This window comes from Mesocricetus auratus, unplaced genomic scaffold, assembly GCF_017639785.1.
Source record: "Mesocricetus auratus isolate SY011 unplaced genomic scaffold, BCM_Maur_2.0 Super-Scaffold_100031, whole genome shotgun sequence".
NCBI lineage: Eukaryota > Metazoa > Chordata > Mammalia > Rodentia > Cricetidae > Mesocricetus > Mesocricetus auratus.
The window spans coordinates 4,728,960-4,753,970 of NW_024429212.1; the positions used below are offsets into that span (position 1 = coordinate 4,728,960).

At 46.8% G+C, this 25,011-nt stretch overlaps 1 protein-coding gene and 1 long non-coding RNA gene across 5 annotated transcripts in view; one reads left to right on the top strand and one right to left on the bottom strand.

Moving 5' to 3' along the window:
- Nucleotides 1-25,011, bottom strand: part of Dlgap2 (DLG associated protein 2) — a 684,399-nt gene that overhangs the window by 18,324 nt on the left and 641,064 nt on the right. For 3 of the 4 annotated variants that reach the window (XM_040733551.1, XM_021234406.2, XM_040733552.1), the window contains 4 exons: nt 12,212-12,561; nt 11,256-11,297; nt 4,280-4,365; nt 2,502-2,917 (listed from right to left, as the gene is read on the bottom strand). In XM_040733551.1, coding sequence (XP_040589485.1) covers nt 2,502-2,917; nt 4,280-4,365; nt 11,256-11,297; nt 12,212-12,561 — 894 coding nt within the window. The remainder of the gene's footprint in view (nt 1-2,501; nt 2,918-4,279; nt 4,366-11,255; nt 11,298-12,211; nt 12,562-25,011) is intronic. The other variant, XM_040733553.1, reaches the window with a different exon arrangement.
- Nucleotides 679-2,555, top strand: LOC121135160. Its single transcript, XR_005872367.1, has 3 exons — nt 679-1,117; nt 1,684-1,746; nt 2,294-2,555. It is a non-coding gene; the product is annotated as an uncharacterized LOC121135160 (long non-coding RNA).

Here is a 25,011-nt window from a genome sequence, read left to right on the forward strand (position 1 = left end):
TGTGATCTCAGCTTCAAAGACCCAGAAATCTCCAGGACAGTGCAAAGGCAACTCTTGGGAAATATCAATCCCACCATGGTACAGAATGACACCTCTGCCGGGCAGGTGTAAAGGGCAATGTTTATGTCGTGGTCTTCTCAGAAGCCAGACCACAGGTTCCAGGTTCCTGCTTCTAAGCTCTGTGTCTCTTTTGTGTCAGAGTCTTTGTGTGTGTGTGTGTGTGTGTATGAGAGAGAGAGAGAGAGAGAGAGAGAGAGAGAGAGAGAGAGAGACCCCATCTGCTTTCTGTGCCATCAGAGTATAGCACAAGTCCACCTTGTCCACAAAGTCACCTAGGAGTTCCCACACAGAAAACACCTCTCGGATCTTCTAGTTTTTAAAGCATTTTATCCATACTCTGATTATCCTGGTCCTTCCCCCATCACCCGTACCTTTGCTGAAGCCTACTCATTATTGTATCATTTTGGCCAACCAAGAATGGCTAGCCCATGTGAGTACTTAATAAACACCCGCTGACCATAAGCATCACCGATAAAGCATCTGGAAGATGACACTCAAAGCCTCTAAACATTAAATAGCACATTTAAGGGACTATAGCAAAAGAGAAATAGATGATAGATAGAAAAATAGATACTCTATAACCAGGAGGTGGGGGGGTAGTTTGCTCTGATCTATAGCTGGCCTAGAGGGGAGTGCTTTCCCAGAGCCAATGGCTGTCAGGCACACATCTCACACACAGCACAGCTGTGATGATGGATTCTACAGCCACTTCAGTTGCACACAAGTACTTTTGTGACACAACAGGAAATTTGTAGTTTTCTTGGATTCCCCCAGAGAGAAGAATATTACAACGTGTGACCATGTTTCAGCCCAGACACTTTCATTCTGAGGCCTTCATTCTTCATTTAAGAAAGAATTGACCTCCTATCTCTGTGTTTCCACAGCCCTGTCGCAAGGACCTATCGGCCTAGGCATTCTCCATGGACCACAAATGGTGTCTCACGGCAGTGGTGAATCAAAAAGATATACTGTGTTGGGGGTGGGGGGTCCCATATCTCCTGAAACAGCAGAAGAAAAGTAGACACAGCGAGGATGTCTCCAGAAACAGAACGGTCAGGTACAGAACTGTAAGCATGCAATGCAGACACCCAGCATGGGGCTCGGCGGTAGGTGGTAGGGAACTCCTGGAACCTTCCATGCTTTGCTGTGTCACTTTCTATCTTAATAATGAACACTAAGACACATATGTGACATGCCTAGAGTAGACCTTGGCAAACAGTGCATGGCCAATAAACTCTGCCTTTAAAGAACGTATAATCCTTGGGCAAAGCAAAGTGTAGACTGAACCTGGGAAATAAAATAAGGTGGTATCTGTTATTTCACAAACAGAGCAAGCACAGTATCCACATCTGCATACTCAAAAGCAGATTGTAACCTTTTGAATGCACTAGAATGGCACAAGTTAAAAGGTCCGGGCAGGTGAGGAGATGTTCCAGAGACATTTATGCCCCTCCTTTTGGTTGTCAGATTAATGGTCTCCAAAGAATTAAAAACAATCCTCAGGGATCCACAGTGGTGGAAGGGAAGACTGCAGAGACAGCTCAGCAGGACGTCACACATGGTCCTGACACCTTGCATAGGCACACTTACAGCTTCTGCTTTTTGTTTCATCTTTCCCACAAGAGTGACTCTGCTACAGAAAAAGCTGAGGAAAGCCAGGAGCTCCCTCTTCTTGATTTGGCCAAGGTAACTGAGTCTCTTTTCCTTGATCAACATGCTTACTAATTTAAGAACTGGGTTTATTAATAGGACTGCCTCATAACAATGTCAGAATAAAATATAGATAAATGCGATTTCTGAATCCTACTCTGTCTGCCCCTCTTCTCCTTCTCTCCCCTTGTTTCCTCTCCTCTCCCCCTCTCTCCTCTCCCCTTCCTCTAGCCCTTCCTCCTTTCCCCCATGCTTTTCTCCCTCCCCATCTCATCCTTTTCCACCGCCCCCCCTCCTTTGCCCGTCTGTGTGGAGGAGCCAGGGACCCGAGAGCCTGAGGGTTTGGGTGGTCTGCACTGGGCATGCTCAGTTGAGGGCCTTGTGGGTAGAATTCTACTACACCTGTAGCGGGGGATTCTTGCTTAGCTTCAGCGTTCCTTTAGCATAATGCCGGGGATTATAAAAACAGGACACACTGTAAGAATGTCCCGGATCAAGTGATCAGAGAGCTGGTGAGTGGGGTAAAAGGCATAGCACGTCTCTGGGAAAGAGTTCGCAAGCTAATTTCATTCTCACCCCACAGAATGAGGCGACGCACAACCAGAAGGGAGGGCTTGCCCCGCGGAGCACGAGAGCTGCTTTCCTTTCCACGTTTTATGTTGCTTCACGGGATTGAGTGGGGGTGGGGGGACATCAGAGAACACTTTGCTTTCATGTGCGTCCATTTTTCTCACTGAGAGGCTACCGTCCAACCCACTGCGGGGGTGGGGGGTGGGGAGGCAAACTCTTACTTTCTTCAGAGAGGTCGTTCTCCTCCGCTTCTCTCTCCATCTCCTTACACCAGCCTTCCATCCTCTTCGTCTCTGTGTGCAGCAGTTTCAGGAACCACGAGCCATCCCTCCGGCATGGAGACATCCTCCCGGTCTCCACTGTGTCCAGTGACGGCTCCAGCCAGGGGTCGGGTGGAGGCAGAGTGGCAGTGTCCACCTGTGTCCTGTAGTCCTCCCTGTAACTGAAGAGGCCCTGCGTCCGCACAGTCCTCAGCGCCCCATACTGGGTCGGGGTACTGGGCTCCGAATGCCGCTGGAAGGAGGATCCGAACTGCAGGCCCTTGTCCTCCATGGTGATGTGTCCAGGGAAGCCCTCCAGCTCCAGGTCAGCCTGTACAGCTGCTGTGACACTGTTTGAGCGCTTGAAACGACCATGCCTGGGAAAGGAGGGCAGGAGAGAGAGGAGATGCAGCCTCGATCCCAGACCCTTCACGGGACACTCCGAGCTTCAGCGCTAACACCCACTGACAAGTTCAACTCCCCGTGCTGTAGTTGAACTTCAATAGCTACCTAACTCACTTTCTAGGCAACACCCATTTACTTTTCATGTAGATTGAGTAAGGGAGAGGGAGAGCTCTGTCTACCTTCTATCTAGAGCATGGTTCTCAACGTTCCTAATGATGTGACCCTTCAATACAGTTCCTCATGTTGTAGTGACCCCCAACCATTCAATTATTTCTTTGATACTTCATAACTGTAATTTTGCTACTGTTACGAATCATAATGTAAATATCTGATATGCAGGATATCTGATGTGTGACCCCCAAATGGGTCACGACCCAAGGTGGAGAACCACTCATCTAGAGACATGCTACGTTTATGAACTGTGGCCTAAATCTTTAGATTAGAATCTGAGTTTCCTTGCTGCCCAGATGTTTCCTGTTGGATCCTGAGGCCCTTCAGGGAGGACCGTCCCCAGTTCAGTTTCTAGGGGAGGGTTACCTGCAGCTTTCAACATAGACCCTGGTACTTTTTGCTGCTGCTGTGTAGTTGGCAAATATATTCCTTAATACCAGGAAAATAAATTTTTTTCTGCACTATTTCAAAATAACGTCACCTAGCCAGGTGTGGTAGCACATGTCTTTAACCACAGCACTTGAAATCCCAGAGGCAGGAGGATCTCTGCGAGTTCAAGGCCAGCTTGGTCTCTAAAGTGAGTTCCAGGACAGCCAGGGTTACACAGAGAAACCCTGTCTTGAAAAAAACCATACACACATACACACAAAAATAATAGCGTCGCAGATGCACATTTGTGTTCTATAACCTTAGGTAAGACTTCTGCAATGAGACAATTGCGGGGCATAGCTGACATCCGGCTTGCCCTCTTTCTCCTTCCCCTCTTTCTGCCTGCCTGTGTTTCTCCTCTTTCTCCCTTTTTAGGCCCAGCATTAGAGATGAGAAACACATTTGCCCTGCCCTTCAGCCTACTCTCCTTTTGAAAATGGATTCTGGATAAAGGACTTTGACCTTCCAGGGCTGTGAGCTATGATGCTATTTTAATAGGTGGCAAATTACTTTGAAAAGAATTATTCCTTTCCGTCTTAAAAAAAAAAAAAGACAGGACCCATGTTCATTCATACTTGAGCAACCTAAATGGGAAGAATAAATGAATGGCCTGTCTCTGCGGGCAGCATGAATTACTGCCAGCCAGGGCAGCCAGACCTGGACTCCTGCAGCCCAGTGTTTAGCAAGCGGCTGGCTTGGGGGACACAGCCACTCCGCGGGGGCGGGGGAGTTACCGCTTTTCGTCTTCTACTTGCACACCAACAGAGTGGTACTCCCGAAGGCCTCTGCTCTCCGTGTCGGAATCCGTGGCTGTTTCTACCTAAGTCAACACAGAACATCTCACTTTAGATCTAAGGCAGGGGATCTGGTCAGCTGCTATTTTCTTCACGTGCGTTTGCTGTAATTTTGTCTTTGTTTAAATCAATGCATAAATGCACTTCATCCAGTAGAAACAGAGAGGGAGAGAGACATTCATTTTTGTACAATTATGTGGCTACAGGGGTTTCATTGAATTTTTACATAACTACTTGAACTCAAGGCTGCACTTGAGTCTTTTAGACATATGCAGATAAAATTGCTTAGTTCAGCTCAGGCCAAAAAAAAAAAAAAGTCTTTGCTGACTGCATTGTCACAGGACGTGAAAACTCTTGTCACACTCTGCAGTGAAGAAGGCAAACACAGCTAACGATGACAAGTAAGCAATTTAAGAGGAGTGTACTGATGGCTGCAGCCACACACGGAACGACACGGGGAGGGACGAGAGCACCTTAGGGGACAGGAGGAAGGCTTGTGGCTGCTGGGGTGGCCAGCAGGTCGCTCAAGGTGACAACAGAGACAGACATCCTCACCATGGCCCCATTTGCTAAGAAGTTCCCGCGAACCCACCAGGTGTTTGTATGATTGTCAGCTATGGGAAGCTGTTACACAAGGGACCCCTGCGCAGGAAATTTCGTGAGGCCAAAGCTGGTGAAGCTGTGGAGATCCTTCCAGGCACCCAAAGCACCATCTGAGGCATCTACAGGACTGTTGAGCCCAAATCCAAATGTCGTAATATAAAAACACATTGTCCTAAAATTTTAAGTCACTACCAGGAAGTACAAAGCAGTCAACACCTTGCCACTGTACCCTGTGTGTTTAGGAGGAGAAACCACTGGCCCAGGCCTGACTGTGGTCTGTGGCTGCTCCTCCAGGCCCCATGAGACCAGGGGACATGGTAGTCGTGTTTGTGTGTTATTTGCTTGACTAGGAGCCTGATAAGGCTCGGTGTCCTAAGCTTTGTTGCTTACAATCTACACAAAGACCCCAGTGATGTTCCTAGAGAACCAGGAAAAGTAAGTAACCTGTCCAAGGGCACTCAGTTTATTGCAAGCAGTGCCAGGATTCTAGCCCAGGTTCCCATGACCTCGGAGCTCTGTTCTGCACCCCTCATAGCCAGGGGAGTCTCAGAGTACCTACATTGCTAATCACAGGGTGGGGGCTGGAGACTTCCTGTCCCCATGAAACAGCATTTTACAAGAGGGTAGATGCTGGATGGGAGATCAGTGCTGCCAAGTTCCGACAGCTGGAAGGAGGGAAGGATCGAGTGCAGGAAGAACATTCTGGAATGACAACCTGACCTTCCTGTTAGGGGTCACCATTCTGTCTCCTATTTCTATGTGGTCATGGCCCCATTCAATCCTATGTGCCTTGCTGGTCACGCAAAAGACCTCACTATGAATTAATATATTTAAAATTCTATGTCAGGGCACAGGGAGCTACCATTTATTCATTCCTACATCCATTCGTGTCTTTCGCCAGGGGTAGAATCAGGGGCTCTACATACACTAGGCCAAAACTCTACTACTGAATTCCATCCTGGCACTGCCTTGTGTTTTAACTATGTACAATTCTATGCCATGAAGGAAACTCAATTTACTTATTTAGTCTTCACTGGAGGGATAGTTTGGTTAGATCTAGCTCTCCGCCATTGTTCGTGATGTTTCTTATAAATGTACTTGAGCAAACCTCTGGGAACACCTTCATATGATCCACGGCTGTTTAGTCATTTTTACAGCTTCTAAATTTTTACCACTTACTGTTTTGAGGCATGATCTTACTATGTTACCCAACCTGGTCTCAAACTTCTTATTCTCTTGCAAGGTTTGGGTTATAGGCACACACCTCCACGTTTGGATTTATATCACTAAAATTGGAAGATGAATAATGTGAGTGAAGTAAATCAACATGTATCTCTGAGAGGTTTTGAAGCGGAAACAGTATATATTCTTGTCATAAAAATATTGAAAACAGTTGTCTAATTTACTTCACTCCTGGGAATGCTGCTGAAAGAGCCGGTAATGCATTTTGACCCATGCGAGGTCTTCATCATAGTATTATTCGTAAGGGGAAATGTGGGAAAACAGAGGCTGTGAAAGGACTGTTCAGTAAATCATTATTTAGTCACAATGATGGATACCCTGCAATTATTGAAATGATGGCTGTAAAGTTAAAGATATAAAAAAATGGTTTTGGTGGAATTAGACTAAAGTGCATGAATTGGCAAGCATCATTGGCCACAGTGTTAGGAGACATCCATATATGTTACGTGTACACACACACACACACACACACACACACACACACACATAGACACATACACACTGACACATACACAGGTACAGACACATACACACACACAGACACATATACAGTCACGCACAGAGACACACACAGGCACACACACACAAGCACACACAGAGAGACACATCCTACACAGTGACTAAAGGATGACAGTGGGTGTGGTGGTGACACACACCTTTAATCCCAACACTTGGGAGACAGAAGTGTATCTACGAGCTGAAGACCAGCCTGGTCTACAGAGTGAGTTCCAGGACAGCCAGAGCTACAGAGGGAAACCCTGTCTTGAAAAACAAAGAATGAGAGGTCCCAAGCCCCCAATTTTTGCTTCTAATGCAAGCCAATTTTGCGGTGACTCTAGAAAGGCACGCTTTTAGACCCCTCAGTTCTGCTCTAAGCTAGTGGTCCATTAGGAAACTCTTTTGAGTACTGTTGAATTTTTGCCTCTTTGTTTAAAAATGTGGAATATCCATTACTTCCCAGGACACAGACCAGTCAGGGAGAGTGGTCTGAAACAAACTCTACAACTTTTCAGTGCAACGAAGGACCCCCAGAAGAGAGTCACAGTGCCGACGAAGGCCCTCAGGAGAGCTGCATGCAGGCTAGGTCAAAGGCATGCACACTGGATGAGCTTTGCCAATTTTATAGAAGTTGTCATATGAGCAAACCTGCTCACCAGGGTGGATACATTCAAAACACTGTGCATAATGTCTGCATACACCCATGTCTACAAGATCCATCTAGGATGGAGAACTCATCCAGAGAAAGATGAATCAGTAAAGTCCTGAGTGACTCTGGAGGCAGAAGCTGTATCGGTGGTGGGAGCTCCCCAATAAACAGTGAAGAACAACATATAAACAAGTAATTCTGAGGTGACTGAGAGGGGCCTTTACACTCCCAGGGATGGCTACCCCCTTTTCTTGCCAGGCTACATACCGAGGGAAGTAGTGAACGGGAACCATGAGATAGGGTGGGTGTGGCCTCTGTGGATACGGTCTGCTTGAGAAATAGGGAATTTGATGGAGATGGTCTACATGTGTCTCTGAGCATGTGCATGTATGTATGCACTGTGTGGTTGTCTGCATGCTCAAGAGGGAAAGTGACAGGCAGATGCCTGAAGCATTCTTTCCTGGACCCACGTTTTCTCTCACACCAGATCAGGTTTGGCACCAAACTGCAGCAAAGCAGCTGGAGCCTGGGGTGGAAGCTGGGAGCAGTGAGATTGCCCAGGAGTACACCTAAGCTTCCATATGGAATCTTTGCTCTCCAAACAGACAAGCTCCGTTGGCTCTGTCTTGTAAGCCTTCCCCAGAGCAAGGCAGATGTATTGCTTTTGAGATTAAACTCATTGTTTCCTTCAGGGGCCCATTCTAAGTCCTGCATCTAAACAGGATGTCTTACTGAGGACCTGGGGGTTCCAACTTAACAGCAGTATGTGTGAGCATGCATGTGTGCATGTGCATGTGTTTGTGTATGTGCATGCATGTGTGTATGTGCATGTATGCGTGCCTACGTGTGTGTGCATTCATGTGTGCATGTGTGTGCATGTGCTTGTGTATGTGCATGCATGTGTGTATGTGCATGTATGCGTGCCTACGTGTGTGTGCATGCATGTATGTGTGCATGCATGTGTGTGTGTGTGTGCATACATGCTTGTGCCACTTGCCAAGTGCAGAATAGGGATAGTCATTTCAGTAGGGTCCTCCGCAGGAATTGTCACAAAGGCTTCCTGAGGTGGTGCTCATTGTGGCAGCTTGGGAAGCACCTTGTGATTGTTCCCATGGGAATGAAGACTTCTGCCTTCTACCCAGACAGCTGCACAAGCATACACATCCACACAAAAAGAAGACCTTTCCACAACAGACACTCCATAAACAGATAAAACTACATACCACACTAAGCCAAAACAAACAGGAGAGGATTCAACAGGCCCATCATGGTGAAGAGCGCTAGAGCCAGAAGACAGGTAGCTCCAGGCCTCATGACCTGTGACGGCACTAAGGATGCAGCCTCCTCTTCTCACCCCGGGACTGGAAGTGTCAGCTCCAGATCTGGTTTAAAGTCCAGAGCTCTGAAGAACCAACCACGCGTTCCTAAGGTTGAATTCACTGTGTAGGGTCCAACCATCTAAGGAACAGGGGTGTGGAGTACGTGTTTACTCCAGGCTCAGCAGAAAGGGAGGACAGGATCACAGGGGTGGTCATGTAAAGAGCACTAGAGGAACCACACTGTGCAGAGCCCAGCAGGCTCCATTTAGATCCCGGAGTCTAGTTGTTAAGCGGTGTTCCTTTATTTTTAATTATGTGTATGTTTGTGCCTGTGTGCACGGGAGTGCAGTGCCTGCGGAGGTCAGAGGCCTTGGGTCTCTTGGAACTGCTCTAGACTGTTCGAGTTGTTCCTATCCTCTGCCGTCTCTCCTGGCCCCTGGATCCTAGTTTTGAGTGCACAGGGTCACATGATACCTGCAGACTAGGAGCAGTTACTCCAGGAGCCAATGGGCCATAATGTTCATCAGGGATAAGCTCTCTGCTCAAGTTTCCCCAGAGAAGGAAGTCTCTGGGTGTGGTGGTTTAAAGAAAATGGCCCCCAAAGGGAGTGGCACTATCAGGAGACGTTTCCTTGTTGGAGGAAGTGTGTCACTGTGGGGGTGGGCTTTGAGGACTCTCTTCTCAAGCTTCACTCAGTGAGGCAGTCAGTCGACTTCCTGTTGCCTCTGAGTCAAGATGGAGCACTCTCAGCTCCAGCACCATATCTGCCTGCACACGGCCCTGCTCCCTGCTGTGATGATAACAGACTGAACCTCTGACACTGTAAGCCAGCCATCACAATGAAATATTTTCTGTATAAGAACTGCACGGTCATGGCGTCTCTTCACAGCAATAAAACCCTAGCTATGACCCTGGGTAACTGGGCCAGGCAGGAAGCAGTGCCCTCCAGAGCTAGACACCATGTTGATGGCCTTTCTCTACGAGCCAAGGATCGGAGTAAGGCCGTTCCTGGGTCAGGCAGGTTGGATAATCCCAGCAGGGCACACGGGGATTGCTAAGGCAGGCTCCTCTGATACAGAATTGCTCTGGGCAGCATAGCTCTGTCAGGGCTGTGGGAGGTCACGACTGGGCTTCATCCGTTGTGGTGGCACTCACAGCCATGCACTCTTAGGCAAGGCACTTACCCTCCCTGGTCAACTGCTTCTCTCCATTGCTTCAGAATAATGACACATGGTCTACAGGGTCAGTAGTGAGGATTAAGTAAGACCATGTCAGAGAGTTAGGGGCAGGGGCATAGCACGAGCTTATTTACTTGTTTACAGAGAGTTAGCACCAGATTATTTACTTGTTTATGCCTGCTGCTTCCTGTCTCCCAAGCATCGGCTTGTCTCTGGATGTGTATGGAAGGCCTTTCACTTGTTTTAAAAGGTCACTCCTCTGGGTCTTCATTCTTACTGGTGGAGTTGGGACCTGGCCACACCTCCCTGTTTACCCTGACACTTAACGTTTCTTCCACTACATTTGGAGTTCAGCTTTCCAATTGATTTTAATTGAGACACCTGGGAAACTCCAGGTTCCTGTAATTTTGTTTCCCTTTCTCCACTGAAAGAGGAAGTTACCAATTGGTGTCATGGTGCTCACATGTATCTCCACCAAGCATTCACCACCAATACAGCCATCCACTCCATACCCAACATGAACTGAAGGTTCGCTATGTGCCAGGCACTGTGCTAGGTGCTGAGGTACCAAGAGGCAGGAGGCATGGACCCAGCCTCCAGAGAACACAGTGAGGGAGGAGACTGCCTAGAAACATTCAGAGGAGGAGACCTGGCCAGAGGTATGTGGGGTTCAGCTGCGAGGAGGAGACAGCGTGTGTGAGTTCAGGAGCAGGCCCAGCTATGAGGAGAACCGGGAAGTGTTGTGCCCCTTTGGAGCAAAATGGGCAATCTTTTTTTTTTTTTTTTTTTTTTTTTTGAGAATTGTTATGTACACACTGTTCTGCCTGCATATAGGCATGCCGGCCAGAAGAGGGCACCATATCTCATTATGGATGGTTGTGAGCTACCATGTGGTTGCTGGAAACTGAACTCAGGTCCTCTGGAAGAGTGGGCAGTGCTCTTAACCTCTGAGCCACCTCTCCAGTCCCATGATGATCCACTTTTATGAGCTCCTGAAACCACACCCACCCCTTTTAGCTACACAGAGGAGAGACTTTCTCCTCAGTCCTTGGGTGGGCCATCAATGGACAATGGTGGAAAGAATACCAGGGAGTGTTTGAAGATCTGGTAGTGAATGTGTTCTGGTGTGTTTGGAGAATTCTGGCTCTTTACAACAGATGTGCCTAGAGACGGACAGAGACACAGCAGATGTCTCACACTTCCCTAGTTTCTAGGACCCCACAGGCTCCCAAATTTGTCTTTCCCCGGGCTTGGGGCTGAGTTATTCCGAAGGGTCAGCGAGGGTTCTGGGCAGCAGTGTGAAACACCCAGCAGAGTGCCTGGCACATAGAGCCAGGACAGAGAGGTGACAAGAGCAGTCATATGAAGAATCCAAAGAAGAGAGAAAGAAAACTTCATGCGAACTTTTGGAGATGTTGGATACTTACATCTGACCTTGGGTAGGGTTGATGATCAGGGAATTCAGAGTCCTAAACAAAACAATGAAGCCACAGTGTGGAGGCCTGGCCAGTGGGCTGACACCCCCCCGGTTTCCGTCTGTCCCCCCAGTCTGTACGGGGCTGTCACTTTCAGCTCAGTGTACCTCCTCCGTGTGTGTGTGTGTGTGTGTGTGTGTGCGCGCGCGCGCGCGCGCGCGCACACACGCACACACACGTGTGGAAAATTAGTCATCACGATTTCAAAACCTGCCAGACATGGGCTGAGCGGAGGTACAAAGAGCAAGAAGGCAAGCTACGTCAGCGAAGCTTGGCCTGCACAACCGTGTCCACTAGGGCTTGGAGGAGGTCACTTGAGACCACTTGAAGACAGGCCCCCTATCCTGTGTTGAGTGTGTTTCCCCACACCGGAGTCAGGCTCCCTGAGTCAGGTGGGGAGTGGCAGGGCCAGCCAGGCTGGGATGGTGGAGCACCCTTGCAAGGTTTCAGATATCAAGGTAGGTAGAGATCTCTGGGACAGAGGGCTGTGTGAGAAAGGGCCTAGCCGCACACAGCCCCGGCTGGACGCACCCATAGCTCACACCACAGCTCTTGGATCTGTTTGCCCTTTTGTTCCCAACACTCCTTGAGGACTGCAAGGTTTTCCACAAGCCACTGTGACAGCATCCCCTCACCCCACCTCAGAGGCATCTGAAGAACCTTATCCAAATCATCTACCTCCCTCAGCCCCGAGGACCACCCCTCTGGGGGTTCCCTAGGTATCAGGACAGTGCACGAGTCTGTGAAGTAGGCTCTGCTCTGGGGTCCCTCATGCTGTAGCAGGGCCGGTGTGGCCCCTCAGCCTTTACTGTCCTGCTTCTGTTAAGGGGCCAACGACTTGGGGCTGGGACTTGAGCTTTGACTCAACCTGTGCCGCCAGTTCAGAGAGGGTGGTCAGGGGAGATTACCTGAACCCCGATGGAGGAGCAGCGGCTTTTGAGGAGCTCTTCGGCCTTGGACACCAGGATGGCCTTGTCACCGGTCCTCGCGGAGCCAGCCTGAGTGTCAGCGGCATGGCGCTGAGCTGCAGCTGTTTCCAGGGCCAAATTCATGGCCTTGTTGCTGTCCAGACTGTCCATGGAGTTGTAAAGCCCACGGCTCTCTTGGGGCCACGGGGACATCCTCTGGGCACGGCTGTCCTGGTAGGCGTCCTGTGTAGATTCCGTGCTGCTCTGGGCCGTCACGGAAATCAGAGGCTTGGAGGTGGTCCGTGGAGGCACCGGAGGAGGCGTCTTCTTGTAATTTGTGTAGGAGACAGCTATAAGAGAAGGTGGCTCAGTCAGTTAAGTTCCTCTGTGGAGCTGGTCTACAGCTCTGACATGCACACTTCTCACAGCCCCGTTAGTCTGTTTCTGGACATCTGGCCTTAGAAAATCAGGCAAAATGGGAAAGATACTGTTGTGCTTAAAGATATCTGTGTGGATATATATATATATATATATATATATATATATATATATCAATAGAAAAAATTATAAAAGGACCTAAAGTACCCAGGAATGCAAGTTAGAAGCAGGCGCGCGTGTGTGCACGCACGTGTGTGTGTGTGTGTGTGCATGTATCTGTGTGTGTGCATGTGTGTGTGCATGTATCTGTGTGTGTGTCTATGTGTGTGCAGGGCAGATCACTCTACACCACTGACTTCACAGAGGTCATGGTGTTGTGCTAAAATCCCCTTTTACCACACTAGGTGAGGAAAGCAGGCAGGGCCTTGATTCAGAGACAAGAATGCAATGCACACACAGGGAATCACTGGCATGAGAAACCAGTGTCAGTCAGACTTAATGTTGAGTGACAATATGTGCAGTTTCTCTCTTCTGACTGTATCTTCTAAAACAAAATCTTCATAATGAGTAGCTCTTATTTAACACTGACAAATGAAACAAAGCAACCTTATCATGGTAGCGTATTCAAGTTGACGAGTAGCAATGTTTTCCAAAGAGCGTGGTGGGAAGAGTCAGGATAGAAACTGGTAGAGAGATGGGTACCATAAATCAGATTGAGCTTTGTCTGCCCCAGAGAAAACACCTGAATTCTCCTTTCTTTTTCTTTTCTCTGAAGAGCTTTCGCTAACATGGACCCATCACTTAAGCACTGAAATCATTCTCCATACCATTTTCAGATTCAGATACATACATACATGGAAGGATTCTTGCTGCACTATGCTGACATCATCCACTGTTACTTTTCACAAATACCCAAGACTCACACTCCTCACCCTCCCTCCACTCCTTAGGCCCAGGGTTCCCAAACTTGGAAAGCCCATGTTATTGTCTGCAGTACTGTTTTCTTTGGTATGTGATTCACCCCGTGGAATGGCATCCCCTTCGGAGATGTCTGGGTGTCTCTTGGAATTCCAACTCTCCCTCGCCTCATTGGTTCTGAAGTATGGCTGGTGAGACGTCTGTGTGGTATCTCCTTTGTCCCTCATTTCTCTGGTCCCAGAGCCGTCTGAGGTCTGTGTGACTAAGGTTCCTGTGCTGGGTGGGACGTTCAGGCTCTTGAGTCACTATTCTGTCCCACGTCCTATCTCACCCTCCCTGGGAGCTCCCTGCCCTACCTCTCTGCCCCACCTCTGCTGTCTTCCCACTCTGCTCCTTCCTGTCTCCACTCTGCCTCTGATGGTGCCGCCTCTCCAGATCTTTCCTGAACCCCTCCACCAACGACCGGCAGCCCCCTTCACCCTCTTTACTGATGACCGTTTGTTGGGGTCTGGATTCTTTATAGTCTGGGGAACACTGATCTTGGTTTACCCTCTGTCCCATGGATGGAAGATAATTTCATCCCATATTTGCTGAAGACCCACAGTGCAGTCAAAGTCACCAAACAGAAGACTATAGGGATCCCGGAGCTTAATTTTAAAATAGGAATGCTATGCGCTCAGCATGGGACACAGACAGAGAAAAGCCACATGCCTTGAAAGGTGATTATTTTTCTTTGTCTATAAAATTTTTGAGAATTGGTGATTGTGCTTCTCAGATAATGAAGGTAAAAGGCAACAACCTAAACACGTCAAAGCTAATTCAGAACATGTTTGGGGGGCAAGGAATAAACACTGCAAGTTCCCATGTGTGATTGCTGGACAAGGCAAGGTGTAGCTAGGAAACTGATCAGGCCAGAGAGGTTGGCGGTGGCTGGAAACTGCTGGTGGGCACTGCCTTTGGCCTCTCTGAATCTCCACGGGGTAATGTGTGTGGTCTGGGAGAGCAGAGGAGGTGTAGAAAGGGCAATAGTGAGACCTCTGTAATGGGGTTCAGCTTCAGAGGTCAGTGTGAAAAGGAGGTCACCCACTCAAGCACATGTAAGAAGAGCCTTGGGTAAACCAGGCTCTCCCACGAGGATTCATTGAGCATGGGCACTGGCAGCTTTTGGGAGTAGGGCTCCAGCATTTGTCAGGGGTTGGGCCGAAACAAGCAGGGACCAGGTGCTGGACTCTGAGAGCCCTGTTCAGAAGGCTTAGACATCAGGGTCTATAATCACTTGTTCCAATGGGCTGCACAGATTTTTTTTTCTTTTGGCAGACGTGGATGATCTGAATCTATACCAGAGATTCAGAGCTACAGAAATCCCAGTTCCCAGGACAACATCTCCATAGAGTGGCTGGCAATGGTGTATGTTGTGTGGGTTCTGGTTTCTGGTTAGATTTAAGCTAGGTTAGAAGGAGGCAGTATCATACATGTAGTGACCAGTCTGAGAGGGGCAGATCCAACCAGGAGGACACTTGGGTACCAAACCAGGATCTACCTTTCACAGGGCACAGAACACACCTGTCAGGTACCACAGTTTCTAATTTTTCTGCATGTCTCATTTGTGAACTGAAGTGGGATTTGGGTATAGCATATGTATCTCAGGGAAGGGTCACTCAGTGCCCAGCTCACTTTGAGTGGGTCAGAGAAGGCTCCAAAGTAGTACCTGGGCAAGTTACAGGCAAACAGAAGCTTTCTGGGTTGGTTTCCCATCCTTCTGTGTTGGAAGAACAGTTGTTTATAGCTGTAGTGAGCATGCCATTCCTTTCCATCAGGTGACCTTGGAAGTGTCTGGTGATGTTTCTGAGGGTAGAGATGGGGGGCTCTGGCATCCCCCAGATGGGGCCTACTGATGCTTCCAAATACCTGGGGTGTTTAGATCCACCCTACCATGGGGACTTCTTCATTCCAAGGTCAACAGTGATGAGGCTGGTGGCCTCAGAGGAGCCAATCACTCTGTCTTTCCATATGACTCTTGTGCTCTGAGGTCAAACATAGGGACACACGTGTACAGGCAAATCACACTGCCTCCTGGCCCTCGGCTTTGGTTACCTTGGTCAGCATGGGTCTTGCCAAGTTTGAGATGACTGGATTAGAGAACATTCATTCATCCATGGAGGTCACAGTCCATTTAGAGTCTTCCCTTCATTACGTCCTTAATAGCTTTGTAGTTTATTTACCCAGGACACAAACGCCGCATGCGCACACTCACAGGAGAAATGGTAGGCCCACCTAAGAAGAGTATTTAGAGTAGTGGTTCTCAACCTTCCCAGAGCTGTGACCCTTTCATACAGTTCCTCATGTTGTGGTGACCCCTCCCCTAGCATAAAATTATTTATCTTGCTATTTCATACCTGCAATTTGATACTGTTTTGAATCATAATGTGAATAATTTTTGGAATTTTGGAGACAGAAGTTTGTCAAAGGGATCGTGACCCCTAGGTTGAGAACCACTGATCTAAGAGTCTCTACATAAGAGCCCTGGAAACTAGCTGGGTAGCCACACTCACGTTGCTACTTTGATGTGGTTTGTGTTAAGGGAGGGTTTATCCTTTCTGGATGCATCCTCGTCTTGCTTGACTGAAAGCCGCAGAGTCATGTGGAAAACATGGAACCTGACTGTGGGCTGTGCTCTAGGTGACATACAGAGTCCATGCAGCTCCATGTCTCTGAGCAGGGATACTGATTTCTGGGAAGTTTCATGGTCCTGCGGATGCTGATTGTAAGGAACATAGACTCAGGAAGCATCAGATATTTGCACAGAGGGCTGGGGAGATGTCTCAGTGAGTAAACCACCTGCCAAACAAGCAGGAGGACCTGGTTCAAATCGCCTAATACCTACATCAAGAAAAACCCAGGTACAGGGGAGCGTGCCTTAAAATCCTAGAACCTGGGAGGTGTAGCTAGGAACTTTGGGGTTTAGTCAAGTCAATGAGCTCCAGATTTGGTCAGAGATCCTGTCTCTAAAAGTACAGTGGGTTGAGGAAGGCATTTGCCCTCTGGTTTCCACATGGTTCCAAATGTGCGTGCGCGTGCGCACACACACTCATGCATGCACGCACGCACACACACACACAGAGTACGTATCAACATGGTTAAACCGTTGTGTCTGTCCTATTGCAGTTCTACTTATCTTCACACCACGCTGGAGAATTTCAAGCCTCCTATCAGGTGAACTCCTAGAAAGTGAAAGTTGTTTGCAGTTGGCCTTTCCAGGAAATTTGAGAAAACACTCAAATTCACCTTCATACCTGTCCAAGAAAGCATCCTATAACCTCCCAGTTCACAATGCAGAACCCACTGAGTGTGTGTAAGTAAAAAACAACATAGAAAAATATAGCAACCCAGACTCTGTGGCTTCACAGTCCTTTAGCAAATCGGCAGCATAATTATAGGGACTCTTAGGACTGACCTCAGAGAAACCAAACGCATGCCTTCTCACTGGTGACACATTTGCTATAGGGTAAAGGTAGGAATCTTGAACCTGGTCTTTGTAGGATAGGAGCTACAAAGTATATAGTGCTCATGAATTAGCAGGTACCTCTCCCTGCCAAACTCAGAGAAGGGCTTACTATGTTGTAGCAGGGAGGCAGGAGCCTTGACCTTTCTTGAGTGACAAGAAAAAAAAAATAGCTTAGCAGCTTTCAGAGCGGTGTCTGTGTAATGCAAGGCTGTGTGTCACCGACTCCAGCTGGGCTGTGATGCCTATGTGGAGGGGACAGAAGTAACATCTACCTGGGGCCAGTAATGCAGTGTCGGGGATTGCCTTGACTGGTTACAGTCAGATCATTTGAAGAGAGACCTTTCTTGCTGCAGAAATAAAACACAAATTCCTTCAGCTACCATATTTTCCTGTTAAACCTTTTTGAAAGTCAATCCAAATGTATGTATTTTTAATTGCTAGGAAGTCACCTGCACTGCGGTAAAACCATGTAATTACCAATTTTCACAGTTAATTCATGCCTGAGTATTTTTTAACCCACCTGATGTCCTCAGATCCAGATGAAGGGTCTGGAGACACCTGAAATCTTTCAGGTTTATGCAGCAGGCCCAGAAATAAAAGCTACAGACATCACATGTAGGAATCATGCTGTTGACTATTGGTTTCAGGAAACATGTTTGTAGGGCTCATGACCCTGGTAGTGCTTTGGACTTTTGCTCTGATACTGTTTAGTATGTTTATAATTCTGATGTCTTAAATTAATTATTGTAATTGTTCAGCCTTTTGAAAATGACACACACTGTCCAATATGTGAAATCCATGTCTATGTAGTCACAATGGTAGAATTGGGATAAAAAAACAAGTCATGACTTGTTAGACCAAAGCTGAGTTATCCCTCAAGCATGCTGAATTCACACACCATTTTCAGCAAGGCAAACCTCATGCACTTCCCTGCTGGTGGGTGCTATAAGGAACAATTACATCACCCTTTCTACAGACATGAGATGATGTGGTCTTGTGGCCTTGGGGAAATTAACCCCTTCCATGCCTGTGCTTGTGTGTTACTGCTAAGCACTCAGAAGAGTGGTCCTTATACCATGGTCACCTAATGCCTCTCATGATCCCTATCCTTAGTGAGCAGGGAGAATAGATACCATGGCAACCTGGAGCTTGGTCCAAATCCTTTACTTCTACAGAGATGGCTACCAAATACTACATATGTATTTATGAGATTCAATCACAAGAAAGAAAATTCTATCCATGCTACTAATGGGACACCTACACACACACACACACACACACACACACACACACACACACACACACAGCACTCCAGAAGAAACCCTGTCCACACAGCATGCCCCCCTGGGGATAACCCCACACTTGGCTCCACTTGGGATGCTCACACACACGCAGTATAGATCTATTAGGGACACCAGCATGCATAATATGACGTAACATGCATACTGTGACACTCCACGTGGGACATATGCTTGCTTTATATTGGATTAGCCAAGGTCTGAGAGGGCGGTTGAATCAACCTCTTTTTACTGGAAGGACGTTAATCTGAATGAAATGGAACAAATTGCCCCATTCTCCTTCCCTTAGGACAGTGACATGTTCTAGCTTTCCAAGTATATTCAACCGTCAGTCTACACCCAGACTCAAGGAGGTAGTTTCTGAATTCAAACCAAGAACGTCATTTGCAAGCCACTAAGGACATTTAAAACCTGGTGTTCTGTGGTGCTAAGCACTAATATATAATCAATGCAGAACACAGTCTGAATGGCAGGCACCGCCATTCTATCTGGATGTGCATACCACCCTTTGAGTTACACGTTCTCTTAATTAGACCTTTAAGTACAGCAGCATAAAAAGAATTACAGTAATCAAGCCCAAGACTGCCTAGATGAGAAGAGGAACCGGAGAAACCAAACTTTGAAGGAAAAAAACTGACATAAAAAGATTATAGACATTCTGACACTTTAATTAATGTTAGTCTCAAAACATAAGTATAAATCAACCGAAAGACTGAAATCACTTCCCACAGGCAGTTACACAATGGTCTCCCTAAAGTTTTAAAACAATTATGTGGCCACACAAGTTTGGGGGCCACACTGAGGGTTAGCAGCTAAGATGCCTGTTTAGAATGTGCTAATTAGCAAGAAATTATAGTGTAACCAGTGCTGAACATCTTCCAGACAGGGAAATGAAGCGATGACAGTGCTTCACTGTGGAGACGCTTCCTGTTTTCCTTTTAACTCTCTGCAAACCAATCACACGACACAGCAAGAGCGTGTCTGGGAGTTGAGCAAACTTTCAGTGATGTGAAGAACAGAATGATTTTTTTTAATGTATAAAATCTACTAAGGGCCAAGTAACCCAGAAAGGACTCTATCACCATAGTTGGCCAACAGTTGGCAACTTTGTAATGACACTGTTGCAAAATAGAAGCTAAAACGAACAAGCCATGTATGTCTTTTCCCTTTCAGATCTACTGTTTTCAGATGTAACTTCGGTCTGGTTTCTAAGGAACGGGGAGGGTTTAGGTTCAGGCACGATGACACATACTGTAATCTCAATGTGCAGGAAGCAGCGGGATGAAGGTCACAAGTAGAGACTTGACTGGGACACACAGTGAGACTGCCTTTAAGGACCTAGGATGTCACACAGTGGTGATCATGTGGATGGCCCTGGGGTTGACCCTCAGTGCACATAAAGACCTTAAACGTATATGGGAACGTGTAAAAGAATGAGTTCAGTTGAAACTCATAGCTCAGTAACTGACACATCGGCTGGTGACTGGGGAGGGGGTGCATGGATTTTTGTTGGTGACAAATTTTGAACTGGGTGGTGGCTAGCCCTGCCATTTGCCTTATGGTGTGTATCTGTGCATGCACACATGCACAACAATTAGTTTCTCCTGACTCTTAATATGACTGGAGTCTCTGCTGGAGTGATTCTGGAATCCTATTTACTCATTGGGGTTTTGAGGGAAGGCTAATTCTATGTGGTTCTTTGCTGGTTTAAGGTTACAGGTGCTACTGACCTATGGAAGTAAAAGTATCTAGATATCAATATCTCTTAATTAAGGAAGAGATGACTATAAAGAATTCATGAACAATAAAAAGCAAATGCTTCTTGCTGGGGCAGACCCAGAGCATACCTCCCTTACTAAGATGCTGCAGAGTAAAATTAACATATGCTAAATGATGTCTGCTTGGAGGCCCCAGGCAAACACCGTGGGCTACATTGCCATAATTTCAAGGTGAAGAGAATGAAAAGGAGGATAAAGGTATTGATTCCCCCTACAACACAGGCAAGTGTGGATTTGCCTTCTGCCTCATTGAGACTGTCTGGGCAGACAGCCGACGTCAGCTGTGACAACAAATCAGTGTCCTTGGAGTGCAGTCCTCTGAGAATCCTCAAGGCCTAGGTGAATCAATAAATGCCATCACTATGAGCTGGCCAAGCATGGCCATCCAGTGGGCTGGAGGTCCATAGCTGTTAAGAGAATGAGGGTGTGGGTGCTGGAGGGGTGGCTGACTTTAGACATCACAGGCATCACGGCTGCAGGCACCTCACCGTGAAAGGCAAAAGGTCATGACTCTCTTGCTGCATCCCACATTAAGTGTTAAACTCCGTGCAGATCTGGAGTGTTCTCACAATGGATATGTTCTGTACATTCCAGCTGCTTCTTGGCAACAGAAGTTCATATGCTTAAAATTCTCTGCTCACTATGGCACCATGAAAAATCCACAGAGCTTTTTGCAGGATAGGCAAGTTCACCACACTGTCAGTTCTATAAAGTCTAGTCCCTCCCTGGCCCAGAAAAGGATGCCTGGGCAGAAGAGGGAGTCCTGGAGACAGTGACTCATCACAGTGCTGCTTGGGTATGGAGCCCCGAAGCATGATGTATGGGCCAAAGTGGCAATTTGCTGTGCAATCAGAGGGGCTCTCAGTGCTGTTTGCCAGCTGGTTCTCGTTATGTCACAAATGCTATTCTTTATTTAAGAAAATCTGCTTCTAACTCCGGGGTATATAGAAACAAAGATGCAAGTTTCATAATTAACTATAAAGGATTTCTACAGAAGCCCACACACAGGAGTAGCCTATCCATAGCTAATCAGTGTACAAATCACAACATAGAAGGACAGCCTACTGCATGCTGGGTGCTACAGACAGCATAAAACACTATGTCTTCTCTCCATTCTCCCCTTCTCTTTCTTCTCCTCATATCCCATCCTCTTCATCCAGAAAACTCATTCATAAAACCCATAATGTCCATGGTTTTATGCAAGTCTACAGAGACAGAGAAATCATTCATTTAATTATACATTTATTTATTCACTATTTCATTAAATCACAAAAATTTAGCATATCTCTATAATATGCCACACTATTCCAGGCACTGTGAATTCAGCTGCAAAAAGCATCCCTGCTTCACTGTGCTCATATTCTAGGGGAGGAGAGAGATGGTAATAAAGTAGTTTAGGGAGCTGTCTATCGTAGGATGAAGGACACACTGGAGAGTCCGGATACTACTGCACCAAACCCTTGGCAGGCTCTGGGCATGTGGGGCCTTGCTGTCTTCCCTGCTAAGTGAGGGTCTGACTTACTGCCCAGCAGTCCTAGATTAATAGAATTATTAAAGAAAGAAAGACACATGGTTTTCCCAGTTCCAAAGTTGGGCTTGCCAGTGGAGATGTGATGAAGGAAGCCACTTAGTTCTTAAGGCAAAAAAGGCATCAATTATTGAGCAGATGGCTTTTCAACTGGGTAGGCCTGTTGGCTTTATGCCATGGCTTCATGAAGAGTTAGGTTCCACATGGAGATCAGGGACTTATAAACATCTGGCCAGAGGTGGTAGTAGCTTTTTCTGAGGTTGCCACACACTGGAAAGCATCTTATCTTTTTGCTTTCTCACAAAACGGGCTTACTTCTGATGATCACCAATCCAGTCAGGGGAGGATAGCAGACCCTTTCTGCAGCTGGGATTTGTCTTGCAAAGCAGGTGTCATCCCTTGCTATTTGACATTGCAGAGACTTCATTTTTAGGAGTTCTATGCATGGGTAGAGAAGACAAGACACATGTCTAAGCTGCTGGTGGCCAGACAGTGGCTACAAAGGCTGTGGCAGGACATTTTCCCAAAGAGCTGTTTGCCCTGGGAACCACATGTCTGCTCCTGCTGTGTCTACAATCAGGGACACAGTGTGATGGACTTCCTATCTGTATTCAACAGATGTATCTGGGATGGGCTCTGTCCTGGATGCATCTAGGAAAGCCAGAGATGCTATCAAGTCCTGATTTGCAGAAAATTCTGGGTCTCTGAATGCTCTGTGAGTTCTGGACGCCCGTGAGAATATAGCCAAAGGGGATGTGAGGTGCACATGGGAAGATGGGCTATAAGAATTAACCAGATCTCATCCACCACGATCAAGTAGGCTTCATTCCAGGGATGCAGGGATGGTTCAACATACGAAAAGCCATCAATGTAATCCACCATATAAACAAACAGAGAAACAAAAATCACATGATCATCTCACTAGATGCTGAAAAAGCCTTTGACAAAATCCAACACCCCTTTATAATAAAGGTCTCGGAGAGATCCGGGATAACAGGTACATACCTAAACATCATAAAAGCTATATACAGTAAACCAACAGCCAACATCAAACTGAATGGAGAGAAACTCAAGGCAATTCCTCTAAGATCAGGAACAAGGCAAGTCTGTCCCCTCTCCTCATATCTCTTCAATATTGTACTGGAAGTTCTAGCTAGAGCAATAAGACAACAAAAGGAGATCAAGGGGATACAAATTGGAAAGGAAGAGGTCAAACTTTCACTATTTGCAGATACTATGATAGTTTACATAAGTGACCCAAAAACTCTACCAGGGAACTCTTGCAGCTGATAAATACCTTCAGCAATGTGGCAGGATACAAGATCAACTCAAGAAAATCAGTAGCCCTACTATATACAGACGATAAAAGGGCTGAGAAAGAAATCAGAGAAACATCACCCTTCACAATTGCCACAAACAACATAAAATACCTTGGGGGTAATGCTAACCAAACAAGTGAAAGACCTGTATTGCAAGAACTTTGAGTCTTTAAGGAGAGAAATTAAAGAAGACACCAGGAAATGGAAAGATCTCCTATGCTCTTGGATAGGTAGGATCAATGTAGTAAAAATGGCAATCCTGCCAAAAGCAATGTACAGACTCAATGCAATCCCCATCAAAATCCCAGCACAATTCTTCACAGACCTTGAAAGAACAATTCTCAACTTTATATGGAAAAACAAAAAACCCAGGATAGCCAAGACAACCCTGCTCAACAAAGCAATGTCTGGAGGCATCACCATCCCTGACTTCAAGCTCTATTTCAGAGCTATAGTCCTGAAAACAGCTTGGTATTGGCACAAAAATAGACAGGTAGACCAATGGAATCAAATTGAAAATCCTGAGATTAATCCACAAACCTATGTACAGCTGGTTTTCGACAAAGAAGCTAAAATCATGCAATGGAAAAAAGATCTTCAACAAATGGTGCTGTCATAACTGGATATTCACATGTAGTAGACTGCAGATAGATCCATGTCTACCGCCATGCACAAAACTTAAGTCTAAATGGATCAAAGACCTCAATGTAAATCCAGCCACATTGAACCTGATGGAAGCAGAGACAGATACCCACAGCTAAACACTGAACTGAACTACTGGAACCTAGTGACAGAGATGGAGGAGTGATGAGCAAAGGGGTCAAGACCATGATGGTGAAACCCCCAAAGACAGCTGGCCAGATAAGGAGGAGCCCTTGAATCCCAGACTGATGGCTAAGAGGCCAACAGGGTACTGATCCAGACTCTATGAATGTAATGCCAATGAGGAGGCCACAGAAATCACTGGGGCCTTGGGTAGTAGATCAGTGTTTCCCATGGTGTATGAATGATCTTTGGGAGCCCATTCCAAATAGAGGGATGCTCTCTCAGCCTGGTCACATGGGGAAGGGCCTAGGTCCTTCCCTGGATGAAATGACAGACTTTGGAGATCCCTCCAAGGAGGATCTCACCCTCCCTGGGGAATGGTGTGGGGATTTGGTAGGGGTTGGGAGTGCTGGACAAGGGAAGAGAGGTGGGAGAGGGAGCTGGGATTGACACGTGAAACATTCATGTTTCTAATTTAAATAAAAACATATATTGAGGAAAATAAAAAGAATTAACCGGATCATGACTTTCAGTCACATTATTTTGTCCTCGACAATTCTGGCTTCTTCAACACTGGCATGTCCTCAAAATGTTCCAAGAGTGTCTAATCCTGAGAGTTTGGGAGGGGAATTTTCTCAGGTATGCATGATTAATAGCACCAGTAATAGGTCTTACAGCCTCACTCCTGCCCTGGGCATCTTTCCAACAGCATCCAGAGTTGCACTCCTAATGACCCAACCAGGCCTACTAAATCCCAACAGCAAAGGAAGCAAGCCTGTGAGGATCCTCATAGATGTAGTTACTGCTATGATAAGACACCAGGACCAAAAGCAACCAGGGGAGGAAGGGCTTTTTCATATTACAGCCTTGTAGTTCATTATCCAAGAAAGTCAGGGCAGAACAGATATACATACCATGGGGGAGTACCGATGACTCCTCCCCAAAGCTTTCGTAGTCTGCTTCCTTCTATACCTCAGGACCACCAGCTCAGGAACGGCACTGTCCACAGTGATCTGGGCCTTCCCACATCAATAAGCAATAAAAAAATGCACCATAGCCTTGCTCACAGGTCAACACAGTGGGGACATTTTCTCAATTGAGGTTCCTTTTTCCCAAATGACTCTAGTCTGTGTCAAGCTGACACAAAACCTGTCAGGACATCTACAGAAAGGGCCTGGGAGGTAGCACGTGTGTTCTTACAGTTACAAGATCCAAGATCTCAGCTCAACCTAAAAGCTTGCATGAGCAAAAGGGATTTTGACCCAGGTTGCGAGTCCTAGAACAATTTGTAACAATTGACATTAATTAGAG